Consider the following 19,507-nt stretch of genomic DNA (forward strand, 5'->3'; position numbering starts at 1 on the left):
TCCTTCTCCACCTTAGTTCCAAGATCTACAAACAGGAGAGCCAGGTAGACATTTTTTCAGTGTGCTCCTATCCAATTGAACTGATGTCTTATCTACATTTTTTTTTCTCTTCCCCTGTCCAGGTTTTAGATACCTATATCTGTGACTCTCTTAATGCCCTCTATCACTTTAGCAGTTTCCAATTTCCATGCTCTTCTCTTCACCCTGATATCCATTCCCGTTATGCTTCTTTCCCCCGCCACGATAGCTTTCAGATTCTCCCTTCTTCCTTGAACAGAGGCCCAACAAGTTTCCATCCACTGCTACTGTCTTTGATCTTTTTTCTCACATTGAACAAGCTCTCCTTTAACTCGCCTCACTTAGAACATAGAACATTACAGCGCAGTACAGGCCCTTCGGCCCTCGATGTTGCGCCGACCAGTCTAATGACCCTCTAACCTCAACTATTCCAATGTTATCCATATGCCTATCCACTGACCATTTGAAAACCTTTAAAGTTGGCGAGTCCACAACTGCTGCAGGCAGGGCATTCCACGCCCTTACTACCCTCTGAGTAAAGAACCTACCTCTGACAACCGTCCTATAACTGCCACCTCTTAATTTAAAGCCATGTCCCCTCATGTTAGCCATCACCATCCAAGGAAAAAGGCTCTCACTGTCCACCCTATGTAACCCTCTGATCATCTTGTATGCCTCAATTAGGTCACCTCATAACTTCCTTCTCGCTAATGAAAATAACCTCAAGTCCCTCAGCCTTTCCTCATAAGACTGTCCCACCATACCAGGCAACATCCTGGTAAACCTCCTCTGCACCCTTTCCAATGCCTCCACATCTTTCTTATAATGCAACGATCAGAACTGTACGCAATACTCCAAGTGCGGCCGCACCAGAGTTTTGTACAGTTGCAACATGACCTCACGGCTCCGAAATTCAATCCCTCTGCCAATAAAAGCTAACACACCGTACGCCTTCTTAACAACCTTATCAACCTGGGTGCCAACTTTCAGGAAGCTATGCACATGTACACCAAGATCTCTCTGCTCGTCGACACTACCAAGAGTCCTTTCATTAGCCCTATATTCTGTACTCCTGTTACTCTTACCAAAGTGAATCACCTCACACTTTTCTGTATTAAATGCCATTTGCCACTTCTCGGCCCAGCTCTGCAGCTTATCTACATATACTACATATTGATTAGTCGACCCATGTTGGAAGCGGTGGGCTTGAGGAGGAGTTCCTGGAATGCTGCCGGGATAGTTTCCTCGAACAGTGTGTGTTGGAGCCGACGAGGGAGCGAGCTATCTTGGATCTGGTATTATGTAATGAGGCAGGTAGAATTAGGGACCTTGTGGTGAAGGACCCTCTTGGGAAGATTGATCATTGTACGGTGGAGTTTCTGATGCAGATGGAGGAGGAGAAAGTGGGCTCCCGGACATGTGTCCTTTGTTTGAACAGAGGGGAGTATGGTAGGATGAGAGAGGAATTGGCGAATGTTGATTGGGGGAGTGTGTTGGAAGGTAGGTCTGCTGAGGAACAGTGGAGGATCTTTAAGGAGATCTTTCTTGGTGCTCAGCAGAAATTTATTCCGATGGTTAAAAAGGATCGGAGGAGGCGAGGTAATCAGCCGTGGATAACGAAGGAGGCGAAGGAAAGTGTTAAATTAAAAGCGGTTGCGTTTAGAGTAGCTAAGAGTAGTGGGCGAGAAGAGGATTGGGAGAGGTTTAAATGTCAACAAAGAATGACAAAGAAATTGATAAAGAAGGGTAGGATAAACTATGAAGCTGGGCTAGCGCTTAATATAAAAAAGGATAGCAAGAGTTTTTATAAATACATAAAAAGGAAGAGGCTGACTAGGGTGAACGTTGGACCCTTAGAGGATGAGAGGGGGGACTTAGTGGTAGGGGATGGGGAAATGGCTGAGGCCCTGAATAACTTTTTTGTTTCGGTCTTCACGGAGGAGGACGTGAGTAATTTGCCGGGTGTTAGCGATGGAAAGATGGTAGGAGTGGAGGGCCTGAATGACATTATTGTTACTAGGGAGGCGGTGCTCGACAGACTGGAGGCTGGGGGGCGGGGGGGGGGGCTGATTGTGGATAAGTCCCCAGGACCGGATGGAATGCATCCAAGGGTTCTGAAGGAAATGGCAGAGGTGATAGTGGATGCCTTGGTGATTATTTTCCAAACGTCGCTGGATTCCGGGGAAGTGCCAGAAGATTGGAAAACGGCTAATGTTACGCCGTTGTTTAAGAAGGTGGTCCACTTTGGTAGGAATAATGGTAGGAAGAATTATTACTTACGTGGTGAAAAACTGCAGCAGGTGACGGTGCAGAGGGACCTTGGGGTCCTTGTGCATGAGTTGCAAAAACCCAGCTTGCAGGTGCAGCAGGTGGTCAGGAAGGCGAATGGGATGCTGGCCTTCATAGCGAGGGGGATTGAATATAAAAGTAGGGAGGTTAGGGAGTGCAGAGGAGGTTTACTAGGCTGATACCGGAGTTGAGGGGGTTGAGCTATGAGGAGAGGCTGAATAAACTAGGCTTGTACTCGTTAGAGTTTAGAAGAATGAGGGGAGATCTCATTGAGACGTATAAGATGATGAATGGGATGGATAGGATAGAGGTGGAGATTAGGGGGCACAGCCTCAAGATAAAGGGGGGGCGGTTTAGAACGGAGTTGAGGAGGAACTTCTTCACTCAAAGGGTGGTGAATCTCTGGAATTCTCTGCCTGTTGAAGTGGTGGAGGCTACCTCGCTAAATATTTTTAAGACGCGGGTTGATGGGTTTTTGATAAGAGAGGGGATTAAGGGTTATGGGGAGAGGGCGGGAATGTGGAACTGAGCCACGACAGATCAGCCATGATCTTATTGAATGGCGGGGCAGGCTCGAAGGGCTAGATAGCCTACTCCTGCTCCTATTTCTTATGTTCTTAAGGGTGGCAGGCAAAAGGTGGGGAATTATAGGCCGGTTAGTTTAATGTCTGTTGTAGGTAAAATGTTAGAATCCGTGATCAAGGAGGAAATAGCGAGGCATCTTGAGGAGAATTGTTTGGTAGAGCAGACGCAGCACAGTTTCGTTAAGGGGAAGTCGTGTCTGACGAATTTATTGGAGTTCTATGAGGATGTGTCTAGGGCGGTGGATAGAGGAGAGCCGGTGGATGTGGTCTTTCTTGATTTTCAGAAGGCGTTTGATAAAGTGCCTCACAAGGGGTTATTGCAGAAGGTCAGGGGGCATGGAGTTGAGGGTAGGGTGTTAGCGTGGATAGAGGATTGGCTGTCAAATAGGAGGCAGAGAGTGGGGGTCAATGGGTGCTATTCGGATTGGCGGTTGGTGACTAGTGGAGTGCCCCAGGGGTCGGTGCTGGGGCTTCAGCTATTCACCATTTATATAGATGATCTGGAGGAGGGAACCGAGTGTATGGTGTCAAAATTTGCTGATGACACCAAGATTGGTGGAACGGCAAATTGTGCAGAGGGTGTGGAGAGTCTGCAGAAGGATCTAGATAGGCTGGGCGAATGGGCCAGGAACTGGCAAATGGAATTTAATGCTGGCAAATGTGAGGTTGTCCACTTTGGTAGGAATAATGGTAGGAAGGACTATTACTTGCGTGGCAAAAAACTGCAGCAGGCGATGGTGCAGAGGGACTTCGGGGTCCTTGTGCATGAGTCGCGAAAGCCCAGCCTGCAGGTGCAGCAGGTGGTCAGGAAGGCGAATGGGATGCTGGCCTTCATAGCAAGGGGGGATTGAATATAAAAGTAGGGAGGTCTTGCTGCAGCTGTATAGGGTGCTGGTGAGGCCGCAGCTGGAGTACTGTGTGCAGTTTTGGTCGCCGCACTTACGCAAGGATATTTTGGCCTTGGAGGGAGTGCAGAGGAGGTTTACTAGGCTGATTCCGGAGTTGAGGGGGTTGAACTATGAGGAGAGGCTGAATAAACGAGGCTTGTACTCGTTAGAGTTTAGAAGAATGAGGGGAGATCTCATTGAGACGTAAAAGATGTTGAATGGGATGGATAGGATAGAGGTGGAGAGGCTCTTCCCGCTCAGAGAGGACAGCAGGAGTAGAGGGCACAGCCTCAGGATAAAGGGGGGGCGGTTTAGAACGGAGTTGAGGAGTAACGTCTTCACTCAAAGGGTGGTGAATCTCTGGAATTCTCTGCCCGTTAAAGTGGTGGAGGCTGCCTTGCTCAATATTTTTAAGACGTGGGTTGATAGGTTTTTGATAGGCAAGAGGATTAGGGGTTATGGGGAGAGGGCGGGAATGTGGAACTGAGCCACGTCAGATCAGCCATGACCTTATTGAATGGCGGGGCAGGCTCGAAGGGCTAGATGGCCTACTCCTGCTCCTATTTCTTATGTTCTTATCTATGTCCCTCTGCAAACTGTAACATCCATCCTCACTGTCTACAACTCCTCCGACTTTGGTGTCGTCAGCAAATTTACTAACCCATCCTTCTACACCCTCATCTAGGTCATTTATAAAAATGACAAACAGCAGTGGCCCCAAAACAGATCCTTGAGGTACACCACTTGTAACTGAACTCCAGGTTGAGTGTTTCCCATCAACCACCACCGTCTGTCTTCTATCAGCTAGCCAATTCCTGATCCAAACTGCTAAATCACCCTCAATCCCATGCATCTGCATTTTCTGCAGTAGCCTACCATGGGGAACCTTATCAAACGCTTTACTAAAATCCACATACACCACGTCAACTGCCTTACCCTTATCCACCTCTTTGGTCACCTTTTCAAGAAAACTCTAAGGTTTGTGAGGCACGACCTACCCTTCACAAAACTGTGTTGACTGTCCCTAATCAATTTATTTCTCTCTAGATGATTATAAATCCTATCCCTTATAATTCTTTTCAAAACTTTGCCCACAAACAGAAGTAAGGCTCACAGGTCTATAATTCCCAGGATGGTCTCTACTCCCCTTCTTGAACAAGGGGACAACATTTGCTATCCTCCGACCTTCCGGCAGTATACCTGTAGCCAATGACGACATGAAGATCAAAGCCAAAGGCTCTGCAATCTCCTCCCTAGCCTCCCAGAGAATCCTAGGGTAAATCATATCCAGCCCAGTGGACTTGCCTGTTTTCATACTCTCAAGAATTGCTAACACCTCCTCCTTATGTACCTCAATCCCGTCTAGTCTACAACCCTGCATCGCAGTATTCTCCTCGACTACGCTGACCTTTTCCTGCGTGAATACTGATGAAAAATACTCATTCAGTGCCACTCCTATCTCTTCAGGCTCCACGCACAACTTCCTACTGCTGTCTCTGACTGGCCCTAATCTTGCCCTAACCATGCTTTTACTCTTGACATACCTATAGAAAGCTTTAGGGTTTTCCTTGATCCTATCTGCCGAAGTCTTCTCATGTCCTCTTCTAGCTCTTCTTAACTCTCTCTTCAGCTCCTTCCTGGCTAATTTATAACTCTCCAGTGCCCTAACTGAGCCTTCACGTCTCATCTTTACATAAGCCTCCTTCTTCCTCTTCACCAGAGATTCAACTTCCTTAGTACACCACGGTTCCCTCGCTCGACCACTTCCTCCCTGCCTGACAGGTACATATTTATCAAGGACTCTCAGTAGCTGCTCCTTGAATAAGATCCACATTTCAGTTGTTCCCAGCCCCTGCAGTTTCCTACTCCAACCTATGTGTCCTAAATCTCGCCTAATTGCCTCATAATTACCTTTCCCCCAACTATAACTTCTGCCCTTCGGTATATGCCTATCCATCACTGGATGGATATCCATCACTGAGGTAAACGTCACCAAAGTGCTCACCTACCTTCAAGTCTAACACCTGGTCTGATTCATTACCCAGTACCAAATCCAATGTAACCTCACCTCTTGTTGGCCTATCTACATACTGAGTCATGAAACCTTCCTGCACACATTGGACAAAAACTGACCCCTCTAACGTGCTTGAACTATAGCTTTTCCAATCGATATGTGTAAAGTTAAAGTCCCCCATAACAACTACCCTGTTACTTTCGCTCCTATCCAGGATCATCTTTGCAATCCTTTCCTCTACATCTCTGGAACTTTTTGGAGGCCTATAAAAAACGCTCAACAGTGTGATCTCTCCTTTCCTGTTTCTAATCTCTGCCCATACTACCTCAATAGACAGGTCCACATCAAACGTCCTTTCTGCCACCGTAATACAGTCCTTGACTAACAATACCACGCCTCCCACTGTTCTACCACCTTCTCTGCTCTGACTGAAACATCTGAACCCCGGAACCTGCAACAACCATTCCTGTTCCTGCTCTATCCATGTCTCTGAAATGGCCACAACATCGAAGTCCCAGGCACCAATCCAGGCTGCAAGTTCGTCCACCTTATTGCGTATGCTCCTCGCATTATACACACTTCAAACCACCCTCCCGCCTTCCAATACACTGCTGTGACCTAGAAACCTTATCCATGACCTCCCTGTTCTCATCCTCCTGTACATTGGAGCTACAATTCAGGTTCCCATCCCCCCTCTGAATCAGTTTAAAACCTCCCCCCCCGAATAGCATTGGCAAATTTCCCCCCCAAGATATTAGTACCCCTCTGATTCAGGTGCAGACCATCCGTCTTCTAGCGGTCCCACCTACCCCAGAATGAGCCCCAATTGTCCAAGTATCTGAACCCTTCCCTCCTGCACCATCCCTTTAGCCACGAGTTCAAATGTTCTCTCTCTCTGTTCTTCTCCATGCTATCCTGCGGCACAGGTAACAAACCAGAGATAACCACTCTGTTTGTTTTAGCCCTAAGCTTCCACCCTAATGCCCTGAATTTCTGTTTTATATCCCAGTCCCTTTTCCTACCTATGTCATGGGTGCCTGCATGAACCACAACTTGGGGCTTGTTCCCCTCCCCATTAAGGATCTCGAACACTCGATCAGAGACATCACAGATCCTGGCACCTGGGAGGCAACATGCCAACCGTGAGTCTCGCTCATTCCCACAGACTCTCCTACCTGTCCCCTTAACTGTGGAATCCCCAATCACTAATCCTGTTCTTTTCTTCCCCCTTCCCACTTGAACATCAAGGACAGACTCTACTCCTGAGACCTGTACCCCACGGCTTACCCCGGTTGAGTCTTCCTCCCCAACAGCCTCCAAAAGAGTACTCATTTTGGAGAGGAACAGCCTCAGGGGGATCGCTGCTCTGACTGCTTCTTACCCCTTCGAGCAGTCACCCATGTATCACTTTTAGGAGTAACTATCTCCCCGTAGCTTTTATCAATAGCTGCCTCTGCTTCCCGAATGATTCTTAGTTCCTCCAGTTCCAGCTCTATGTCCCTAACATGGTCCTCAAGGAGCTGGAATTGGATGCACTTCCTGCAGGTGTAATCAGCCAGGACACTACCGGTGTCCCTCACCTCAAACATCCCACAGGAGGAACATCTTTCTCCAAATAAAAGAGGAAAACCATCATGGGTCCTAGTTATGTCTTTGTTTTGTGGGATATGTTCCAGTCCTATTCAGACCTCTCTGTCAACTCTTTTTCTGTGCATTGATGACTTATCTGTGATGTTTCCAGCTCTTGCTTTGAACTGGAAAAAGTTTATTAATTCTGTTTCCAATTTCCACCTTCACTGAGCTTCAAATCGTCCATCTCTTTCCTTCCTCAACTTTTCTGTCTCCATTTCTGGGGACAGGCTATCAATATCTATTTATTTTTAAGCACACTCATTCCTACAGCTACCTTAATTATGCTATTTCTTCTCAGATCACTAATTCTATCCTCCATTCCTCTGTCATAATGTGATGGTAAGCTCCCACAATAGTGCATCTGATATGTCCTTGTTTTTCATCAACCCACTCCTCCACACCATCCCTGCATCTTCCACCAACCTTCGGTGATTAACAGTGCCTTCGACAGTGTCCGGCCCATTTTCTGCAAATCTGTTCCCTCCACTTTCTCACCTTTTCAGAGCCATATTATCTTCCACCTCATCACTTTCCATATTTAGTGGATCATCGTCTGTCATTTCTAGCACCGCCTGTGTGAACATAAGAACTGGGAGCATGAGTAAGCCCTTTGGCCCCTCGAGCCTGCACAGCTATTCAATATGATCATGTCTGATCTTTTCATGGACTCAGCTCCACTTATCTGTCCGCTCACCATAATCCTTAATTCCTTTACTTTTCAAAAATCTATTTATCTTTGCCTTAAAAACATTTAAAGAGGTAACCTCAACTGCTTCACTGGGCAGGGAATTTCACAGATTCATGACCCTTTGGATGAAGAAGTTCCTTCTCAACTCAGTCTTAAATCTGCTACCCCTTATTTTGAGGCTATGCCCCCTATTTTTGGTTTCATCTGTCAGTGGAAACAACCTTCCTGCTTCTATCTTATCTATTCTCTTCATAATTTTATATGTTTCTATAAGATCTCCCTTCTTCTAAATTCCAGTGAGTATACTCCTAGTCTACCCAGTCTCTCCTCATAAACCAACCCTCCCAACTCCAGAATCAACCTAATGAAGCTCCTCTATACCTACCCTAGAAAGTATATCCTTTCTCAGGTAAGGAGACCAAAACTGTACACAATACACTAGATGTGGCCTCACCAGCACCTTATACAGCTGCAATATAACCTCCCTGTTTTTAAACTCCATATCTCTGGAAATGAAGGACAAAATTCCATTTGCCTTTTTAATTACCTGCTGCACCTGCAAGCCAACTCCTTGCGATTTATGCACACAGACACCCAGGTCCCTCTGCACAGCAGCATGCTGCAATTTTTTTACCAGTTAAATAATACTCCATTTTGCTGTTATTTCTGCCAAAATGAATTAAGTCACATTTACTAATGTTGTGCTCCATCTGCCAGACCCTTGCCCACTCACTTAAACAATCTATATCTCTTTGCAGAAGTTCAGTGTCCTCTGCATACTTTGCTCGACCAATCACCTTCGAACTTTGACACACTACACTTGGTGCCCAACTGTAAATCATCTATGTAAGTTGTAAACAATTATGGTCCAAACACTGATCCCTGAGGCATATCATTAGTCACTGATTGCCAACCAGAAAAACTCTGCTTTCTGTTAGTTAACCAATCCTCTATCCATGCTAAACATTACTCATAATACTGTGCACATTTATCTTGTGCAGCAGCCTTTGGTGTGGCACCTTGTCAAATGCCTTTTGGAAATCCAGATATACCACATCCACTGGTTCCCTGTTGTCCACCATGCGCATAATGTCTTCAAAGAATAAACATGACCTGCCTTTCATGAACCCATGCTGTGTCTTCCCAATTTCTAGCCAGATGTCTGGCTATTTCTTCCTTGATAATAGATTCAAGCATTTTCCCCCACTCCAGAAGTTAAGCTAACTAGCCTATAGTCACCCACGTTTCGTCTACTTCCTCTTTTAAACATCACATTTGGTGTTTTCCAATCTGCTGGAACTGCCCCAGAGTCCATCAAATTTTGGTAAATTACCATGAGTGCATTTGCTATTTCTGCCAACGTCTCTTTTAGTAACCTGGGATGCATTTCATCAGGGCTAGGAGATTTGACTACTTTTAGCCTCATTAGCTTACCTAACACTGCTTCTTTAGATAATGATTGTTTCTAGATCCTCGCCTTCTTGTCATCAATTTTTGACATATTATTTGTGTCTTCCCATTGTGAAGACCAACACAAAATACCTGTTTAATGCCTCAGCCATTTCCTCTTTTTTAGTATTAAATTCTCCTCATCCTCTGGAGGACCAATGTTTACCTTCGGCAATCTTTTTCTTTTTATATATTTGTAGAAATGTTTGCTATCTGTTTTTATATTTGAGCTAGTTTACTCTCACAGCTTATCTTAGTTTTCTTTAGTGATGCCACTACCAAACATGCACCTCCTCATTCAACTTTGTGAAGGGACCATGCCCACCAGGACATCCTTGTCTTCTCTTCAGTCATCCTCAACATTCCATCCCATTCTCATGGTGCTGTCCAATATAGGTACAGGTGATGTAACTCCTGTCCCATACAGTAATCCTGGATGAAAAAGCAATTTACGTGTGTTTCTTTCAATTTAGTACACCAATATTTATTGCACTACATTGGGAGATCAAAAGTACATTGGATGATTGCTTTGTGGAACACCTCCAAAGGGTGGCATGGTGGCACACTGGTTAGCACTGCTGCCACACAGCACCAAGGACTCGGGTTCAATTCCTGGCTTGGGTCACTATCTGCATGGAGTCTACATGTTCTCCCCACGTCTGTGTGAATTTCCTCTGGGTGGTCCGGTTTCCTCCCACAGCCCAAAAGACGTGCTGGTTAGGTGCACTGACCGTGCTAAATTCTCCGTCACTACACCCAAACAGACGTCTGAGTGTAGCAATTTGGGGATTTTCACAATAATCTCATTGCAGTGTCAATGTAAGCCTACTTGTGGCACTAATAAATAAACTTCAGTCCGCAAACATGATTCAGAGCTTCAGATAGCCTGCAATTTTATATTTTTAGCCTGTTCTCATGCTGTTATCTCTGTCCTCAACCTAGTGCAGCGTTCAAACGAAGCCTAACACAAGCTCAAGGAATAGCATCTTATCTTTTGATTAGGCACTTGCAGCCTTTCAGACGCAACACTGGTCCAAGAATTTTACACTGTAATCCCTGCCCTTACTTTGACTTGCTTTCTGTGCATATGTTGGTCTTACTCTTGTTTTTTTCCCTTTTGCTATCGGATGGCAGCTGTTCATTTTTTGCTGTTTGCACTTTCCTGTAGACCCAGGTTTTGTTTGTTGTTTCATTATCACTCCGTTTGGATCTTTGGTCATTTAATGTCCCCCATCTTTCACCCTGTCACAGATCTTCCCCTTTATTCTATTTCCAGTCTCACCTATTACTCCTGCTTAAAATTTATTACATTTGATTTGATTTTATTATTGTCACATGTATTAGCATACAGTGAAAAGTATTGTTCCATTTGCACTGTACGGACAGAGCATACTGTTCATAGAGAAGGAAATGAGAGAATGCAAAATGTAGTGTGACAGTCATAGCTAGAGTGTAGAGAAAGATCAACTTAATGCAAGGTAGGTCCATTCAAAAGTCTGACGGCAGCAGGGAAGAAACTGTTCTTGAGTTGGTTGGTACATGACCTCAAATTTTTGTATCCCTTTCCTGACAGAATGTGGGAGAGAGAATGTCCAGGTGCGTGGGGTCCTTAATTATGCTGACTACTTTGCCGAAGCAGCGGGATGTGTAGACAGAGTCAGTGGACGGGACGCTGGTTTGCGTGATGGATTCATGACCTATTGTAGTTTCTTGCAGTCCTGGGCAGAGCAGGAGCCATACCAAGCTGTGATACAGCCAGAAAGAATGCTTTCTGTGGTGCATCTGTAAAAGTTGGTGACAGTCATAGCTGACATGCCAAATTTCCTTAGTGTTCTGAGAAAGTAGAGGCATTGGTGGACTTTCTTAACTATAGTGTTTACATACGGGTACAGGTTGTTGGTGATCTGGACACCTAAAAACTTGAAGTTCTTGACATTTCTAACTTCGCAGTTCAGAAAGGCCATCGACTTGAAATGTTAACTCTGCTTTTCTTTTCACAGTTATTGCCTGACCTGTTGTTTCCAGCAGTTGCTGCTTGTATTATGTTAAAATCAATTTCCAACCTAGTTGGCACTTACCGTTTGCTTTTATTTATTTATTGGAGCAGTCTGTTTCCAATTTTCCCCTTTATGTTCGTATTCATTTGTGTTCAGTTAATATTTTTTTTAAAATCGAATGCTCTCTCCTAGGATGCCACACGAAAGCATTGGGGTATCTGCATCTTCATTGCAGCTGTAGACTTGAATGCAGTTTCCTTCACTCTGACAGAACTGCTGAAAACGTTAGATCTGAAGTAGGTTTATGTATTGTTCTCATTTTATTATTTGCCATTAAAACTGTCATTCAACCATTGAGAGAGTTTTTCTTTCTTTGAGACTCAGGGGTTTACCAACCAGGTTAAACAAATCTTTAAGTTGAACATTTTGTTTGTAAGATTTGCTTACTTTATTGGTCAAATGTTGATATATGACTTGGCACTGAATTCATTCTGCAGTGTGAATGCAGAGCAGCAACACTGGACACTGTTCGCGAATATTAAGTTTAGGTGTAGTAGCTGCAGTTTAATCAGTTGAAATTTTCAGCTTCAAAATGCAGGCTGTGAGATTGCAGTAAAAGGCCTTGTTACAAGTCATGACAATTGAATGAAATTAGAAATAGGAAAGACAACAGAACACAGGCCCAATAGGCAAACGAAGGTGCAGCTGAATGGTAAGCTAAGTTTTCAAAATCAGAAGTGCAAAATTGGTCCAAAGGTTTTAATTCATGATTAAAGCGAATTAGTGTTCCATGAAGCCCCTCACATGGTAAAAAAGAGTGCATTGCATTCGCATGTCAGTCTTGGATACACTATATTAAAGGCTAGCTACTTTCCTAAAAGGGGAAAGCTTCAGCGTATGTGTCTTTCTTGTGGTTTGCTCAAGAGTCCAGGTCTCAGATTTGCCCATTATCTTGTTTGGGAAATATAATGGTCAGGAAAGTGCTCTGAAAGAAGAGGAAAATAATGCTTCAGAAAGGAGGGAATGTAAAGGCACAGGACAAGACTATTGGTGTGTTAATTCAGATAAGAGAATTAATCAACATGATACTAGGAAATTTGTTGATGGTAAATATAAATATTAGGGCAATATTCTTGCTTCTGCCAACGACAAGAAGTGTAACCAACTGATTTGGAATATGAACCTTTTAAATCTGCCCTGAGACACCTTCAATCCTGCTCATTTGCATCTGTAACTTGCCCTCTGTAGATAAAAAAACATACCTTGAGAAGTGAAGTAATAGAAAAATAATGCTCTGATATCCTGATAGGTATGTATTAATTTAATCATTTTGAGTGAGTGAGCTTGACCCAGATGAGGCTTAATAACATTTAATGCATACTTTATTTCCTTCATTGTTTTAATAATTTTAAAATCAGAACCTACTGAAAAAAATCAGAAAAGTGTTCACGTAATTTTCTTTCTTATGCACTGTTGTACATTTATGAATGTGTTGTTGCTGGAGAATCATAAATGCGAATGATATCAAATTGTTTATTCCTGTTGATTTGGAGTTGCTTAATTTTAGTTTCTGGATACTTTTGAAATATTTTAGTGTAAAAAGCAACTTTGAATGGAACAGGGTGATTTAAAAATGACTGATAACAGCATTGTGGCAAAAATTGCGTTTGACCTTTTTTTTCTCTCTCCTTCCTGAAGTGTGACTAAATTCTTGCAGTTGCTGAAGAAAATGGATGTGAACTTGGACACTGTTAGCACTAAAGTAAATTCAGTGGTATTGAAACTGGAAAAGAAGTGCCTTGTTTTCACTGCACTCTTTGAAAAATTTAAGAGGTAACTTTTTAAAAGAATTTGTTGTTTCTGTTTAACTTTTAAGCTTACAATAATGAAGAGTGCAGGATAGCGTGCCAGGAACAACACCTCACGTACCTAAACATGAGGTCAACTTGGTGAAGCTACAACATAGGATTATTTGTATTCCAAGCAGTGTAAACAGCATGTGGTAGATGGAGCAAAGTGATCCTACAACCATTGGATTAGATCAAACCTTGTAGTCCTTCTATATCCAGTTGTGAATGGTGGTGGACAATTAAGCAACTAACCAGTATCCACATCAAAATAATTGGATGCAATGATGAGGCTGAAGAACATGCAGCCATCTTCAGCCAAAAGTGCTGAGTGGATGATCCATCGCTACCTCCTTCTAAAGTTTCTAGTATCACAGTTGCCGGTTTCCAGACAATTTGATTCACTCTGCATGATATCAAATAGATGAAGACTGGATATTGCAAAGACTATGGCCCTGATAACAATGGAACTGAAGACTTGTGCACCTGGAATTATCCACACCCCTAGCCAAACTGTGTAGTACAGCTACTTTCATCAGAAAAGTGATGGACTATGTCATTGACATTGATATCAAACAGCAGGTATACAGAAATAACCTGTTCACTGATGCTCACTTTCACCAGGGCCAATTAGTTCCTGACAATATTATAACTGTGGTCAAAATCTGGACTAAACAGTCAAACTTAAAGTAAGATGGGGTATAAGAACATAAGAACATAAGAAATAGGAGCAGGAGTAGGCCATCCAGCCCCTCGAGCCTGCCCCGCCATTCAATAAGATCATGGCTGATCTGTCGTGGCTCAGTTCCACTTTCCCGCCCTCTCCCCATAACCCTTAATCCCCTCTCTTATCAAGAACCCATCAACCCGCTTCTTAAAAATATTTAGCGAGGCAGCCTCCACCACTTCAACGGGCAACAGTATGACTGCCCTTGATGTCGAGGTATCATTTGACAAGGTGTCGCATCAAGGAGCTCCAGCAGGTGGGCAGCACGATGGCACAGTGGTCAAGACTGTTGCCACACAGCACCAGGGATTCGGGTTCAATTCCGGCCTTAAGTGACTGTATGGAGTACGCATGTTTGCCGTGTGTCTGCGTGGCTTTCCTCCAGGTGCTCCAGTTTCCTCCCACACTCCAACGATGTGCAGGTTGGGCTGACTGGCCATGCTAAATTACCCCTTAGTGTCCCAAGACATGTGGGTTAGGGAGATTAGCAGGGTAAATACTTGGGGTTGCAGGACTAGTGCCTGGGCGGAATTGTTGTCAGTGAAGACTTGATGTGCCAAATCAGCACTGTAGGGATTTATGATTTAAACTGAAGTCAAAAGAGAATCAGTGAAAATTCTACAACCATTGGGATCATATAAATGTAAGCTGGAATATTAATGCCACACTGGTCCTGACTCTGGGGCAGGCGAAGCTCAAAGAACGGCATTCTCTGTTAGCCTCGGACAGGATCTTATGAGCCTCGAACAGGCAGGGCAGTAAAATTCTGGCAATAAAGTCAGAAATGGGGATTTTTGCCATTGATTATTCCATAATTTATCAGTGCCTTTAGAGACTCCTCAGATACTGAGACTGCCCATGTTCATTGCAACAAGACCTGGACAGCATTGAGGCTTGTATTGATAAGTAAAAGCGGAGGCGTTTAGAGTAGCTAAGAGTGGTGGGCGAGAAGAGGATTGGGAGAGGTTTAAACGTCAACAAAGATTGACAAAGAAGTTGATAAAGAAGGGTAGGAGAAACTATGAAGCTGGGCTAGCGCTTAATATAAAAATGGATAGCAAGAGTTTTTATAAATATATAAAAAGGAAGAGGCTGACTAGGGTGAACGTTGGACCCTTAGAGGATGAGAGGGGGGACTTAGTGGTAGGGGATGGAGATATGGCTGAGGTCTTGAATAACTTTTTTGTTTCGGTCTTCACGGAGGAGGACGTGAATAATTTGCCGGGTGTTAGAGATGGAAAGGTGGTAGGACTGGAGGGTCTCAATGACATTACTGTTACTAGAGAGGCGGTCCTCGACAGACTGGAGGGGCTGATTGTGGACAAGTCCCCAGGACTGGATGGAATGCATCCGAGGGTTCTGAGAGAAATAGCGGAGGTGATAGTGGATGCCTTGGTGGTTATTTTCCAGACGTCGCTGGATTCCGGGGAAGTGCCGGAAGATTGGAAAGCGGCTAATGTTACGCCGTTGTTTAAGAAGGGTGCCAGGCAAAAGGCAGGGAATTATAGGCCGGTTAGTTTAACGTCTGTTGTAGGTAAAATGCTAGAATCCGTCATCAAGGAGGAAATAGCGAGGCATCTTGAGGGGAATTGCTTGATAGAGCAGATGCAGCACGGTTTCGTCAAGGGGAAGTCGTGTCTGACAAATTTACTGGAGTTCTATGAGGATGTGTCTAGGGCGGTGGATAGAGGAGAGCCGGTGGATGTGGTCTTTCTTGATTTTCAGAAGGCGTTTGATAAAGTGCCTCACAAGAGGTTATTGCAGAAGGTCAGGGGACATGGAGTTGGGGGCAGGGTGCTAGCGTGGATAGAGGATTGGTTGTCAAATAGGAGTAAAAAGTCTGACAACACCAGGTTTTCGTCCAACCGATTTATTTGATAATAGACTCACAAGCTTTCGGGGTTAGTCCCTTCGTCAGGTGAATGGAGAGTTCTGGCCTCAGACAGAGCATATAAAGCACAGACAGTTTAGAGATTACTGATTAGAATGCGAATCCTTACACCTAACCTGCTGTTCAAGACCTGAAGTGGCTGACAATGTGAGTGGAAGGAGCACTGATCACAGGTTAAAGAGATGTGTATTGTCTCCAGACAGTACAGTAAGTGAGGTTTTGCAAACCCAGGCAAGTCACGGGGGTTACAGATAGTGCGACATGAACCCAAGATCCCTATTGAGACCGTCCTCGTGTGTGCGGAACTTGGCTATCAGTCTCTGTTCAGCGACTCTGCGCTGTCGTGTGTCGTGAAGGCCGCCTTGGAGAATGCTTACCCGAAGGTCAGAGGCTGAATGCCCGTGACCACTGAAGTGGTCGCCAACAGGAAGGGAACAGTCTTGCCTGGTGATTGTCGAGCGATGTTCATTCATCCGTTGTCGTAGCGTCTGCATGGTCTCCCCAATGTACCATGCTTCGGGACATCCTTTCTTGCAACGTATCAGGTAGACAATGTTGGCCGAGTTGCAAGAGTATTTACCGTGTACCTGGTGGATGGTATTCTCACATGTGATGATGGTATCCATGTCGATGATCCGGCATGTCTTGCAGAGGTTGCTGTGGCAGGGTTGTGTGGTATTGTGGTCACTGTTCTCCTGAAGGCTGGGTAGTTTGCTGCGAACAATGGTCTGTTTGAGGTTGCGTGGTTGTCTGAAGGCAAGAAGTGGGGGTGTGGGGATAGCCCTGGCGAGATGTTCGTCTTCATCAATGATATGTTGAAGACTCCGGAGAAGATGTCGTAGCTTCTCTGCTCTGGGGAAGTACTGGACGACGAAGGGTACTCTGTCCACTGTGTCCCGTGTTTGTCTTCTGAGGAGATCGGTGCGGTTTTTCGCTGTGGCGCATCGGAACTGCCGATCTATGAGTCGAGCACCATATCCTGTTCTTATGAGGGCATCTTTCAGGGTCTGGAGGTGTCTGTCACGATCCTCCTCATCTGAGCAAATCCTGTGTATACGGAGGGCTTGTCCATAGGGAATGGCTTCTTTAACATGTTTAGGGTGGAAACTGGAAAAGTGGAGCATTGTGAGATTGTCTGGGCTTGCGGTACAGTGAGGTGCTGAGGTGACCGTCCTTAATGGAGATGCGTGTGTCCAAGAATGCAACTGATTCTGGGGAATAGTCCATGGTGAGTCTGATGGTGGGGTGAAATTTGTTGATATCATCATATAGTTGTATCAGTGATTGTTCACCATGAGGCCAAAGGAAGAAAATGTCATCGATGTATCTAGTGTATAGCATTGGTTGAAGATTCTGTGCAGTGAAGAAGTCATGTTCGAACCTGTGCATGAAGATGTTGGCATATTGAGGTGCAAATTTGGTCCCCATGGCTGTTCCATGTGTCTGGATGAAAAACTGGTTGTTGAAGGTGAAGACATTGTGGTCCAGGATAAAGCGGATGAGTTGTAAAATTGCATCTGGAAACTGGCAGTTGTCAGCATTGAGTACTGAGGCAGTCGCAGCAATGCCATTGTTGTGGGGGATGTTGGTGTAGAGCGCTGAGACATCCATTGTGACGAGGAGTGTCCCTGGTTCAACTGCTCCATGTGTGCTGAGTTTCAGTAGGAAGTCCGTAGTGTTGCGACAAAATCTGGGGGTTCTTTGTGCAATGGGTTTCAGGATGCCCTCGACGTAGCCGGAGAGGTTCTCACACAGAGTTCCATTGCCCGATACGATGGGACTGCCAGGTGCGTTTGCCTTGTGTATCTTTGGGAGGCAGTAGAGATCTCCAATGCGGGGAGTACGTGGAATGAGAGCACGGTGCTCTGAAGGTCCGGATCAAAGGTCTTGATCAGATTGTTGAGTTGACGAGTGTGTTCTTTGGTCGGATCTGTGGGTAATTGTCTGTAGTGTTCCTCATTGTTTAGTTGTCGGTACACTTTTTTACAGTAATCCGTTCTGTTCAGTATGACGATGGCCCCTCCTTTGTCTGCTGGTTTGATGACAATGTTGCGGTTTGTCTTGAGAGCGTGGATGGCGTTGCGTTGTGCTTGGGTGATGTTCGGGGCTGACTTGTGAGTGCGGCTGATGAATCTGGTGTTAATGCACCTCCTGATGTTTTGGGCATACAAGTCCAGTCGAGGGCAGTGGCCTTCTGGAGGAGTCCAATTGGATTCCTTCCTCTTAGGCTGTTGCACTGCGGATCTCTCTGTCAGCTGTTCTGGTTCATCGACTGTCTCATTGTGTTCGCTGCTGGTTTCTTGGGGTTTGTGGGAAAACTCCCGCAGCCTCATTCGCCTGATGAATTCCTCTGTGTCCGCTGCGAGACTGATGGGGTCCATTTTGGTGGTGGGGCAGAAATTGAGCCCTCGGCTGAGAACTTCGATTTCATCTGGTTGAAGTGTGTAGTCCGACAAGTTGACAACAGACCTCCCTGTGGTAGTGCTGTTTTCTACTGTGGTGCCGGGGGAGGCTTGGTTGTTGCTGGCGGTGATGCCGAGTTTCTCAAGTTTCCTGTTCTTGGTGTGCATGTAGGTGGTGTAGTTTCTTTGTCTCATCTGCTTGGCAGAGTTTCGCAGTTGGTCTGCATCCTGAGCACAAGTTGAGAAAATGTATTCCATTTTAGTTTCCAGGGTGCGGCGTTTGCTGTAAAGCTGGTGTATGAGGTGGTTGAGAAGTGTGAGAGAGGTGCGACGGCAAAGTCTCTCAGTGTAGTCTGTGTTATAGGTTGCCCTGAGTGGGTTCATGATCTGTAGTCCTTTTGTTATCTTGTCTGCTTTCTTGCATCTCTGTAAAAACTTGATGTCTGTGTCGATATGCGCAATCTTCTTGGAGATCCTCTCCACTTGGATCCGGCAGTTTGCGGTGTCGATAGTAGTCATGATGTGGGTATGCCAGTGTTGGACTGGCGTAAACACAGTAAAAAGTCTGACAACACCAGGTTTTAGTCCAACCGATTTATTTGATAATAGACTCACAAGCTTTCGGGGTTAGTCCCTTCGTCAGGTGAATGGAGAGTTCTGGCCTCAGACAGAGCATATAAAGCACAGACAGTTTGGAGATTACTGATTAGAATGTGAATCCTTACACCTAACCTGCTGTTCAAGACCTGAAGTGGCTGACAATGTGAATGGAAGGAGCGCTGATCACAGGTTAAAGAGATGTATATTGTCTCCAGACAGTACAGTAAGTGAGGTTTTGCAAACCCAGGCAAGCAGAGAAGCTACGACATCTTCTCTGGAGTCTTCAACATATCATTGATGAAGACGAACATCTCGCCAGGGCTATCCCCACACCCCCACTTCTTGCCTTCAGACAACCACACAACCTCAAACAGACCATTGTTCGCAGCAAACTACCCAGCCTTCAGGAGAACAGTGACCACAATACCACACAACCCTGCCACAGCAACCTCTGCAAGACATGCCGGATCATCGACATGGAC

General features: G+C 45.1%; 1 protein-coding gene across 1 annotated transcript in view; it reads left to right on the forward strand.

The window, feature by feature from the left end:
- The window catches only part of rb1 (retinoblastoma 1), a 288,967-nt gene that overhangs the window by 27,959 nt on the left and 241,501 nt on the right, over positions 1–19,507 (forward strand). Inside the window, exons 3-4 of the mRNA XM_080204223.1 lie at positions 11,751–11,854; positions 13,257–13,391. Of these exons, the coding sequence (XP_080060349.1) occupies positions 11,751–11,854; positions 13,257–13,391 (239 nt within the window). The remainder of the gene's footprint in view (positions 1–11,750; positions 11,855–13,256; positions 13,392–19,507) is intronic.

This window comes from Carcharhinus amblyrhynchos, chromosome 15, assembly GCF_965287045.1.
Source record: "Carcharhinus amblyrhynchos chromosome 15, sCarAmb.v2.hapA, whole genome shotgun sequence".
NCBI classification, from domain to species: Eukaryota; Metazoa; Chordata; class Chondrichthyes; order Carcharhiniformes; family Carcharhinidae; genus Carcharhinus; species Carcharhinus amblyrhynchos.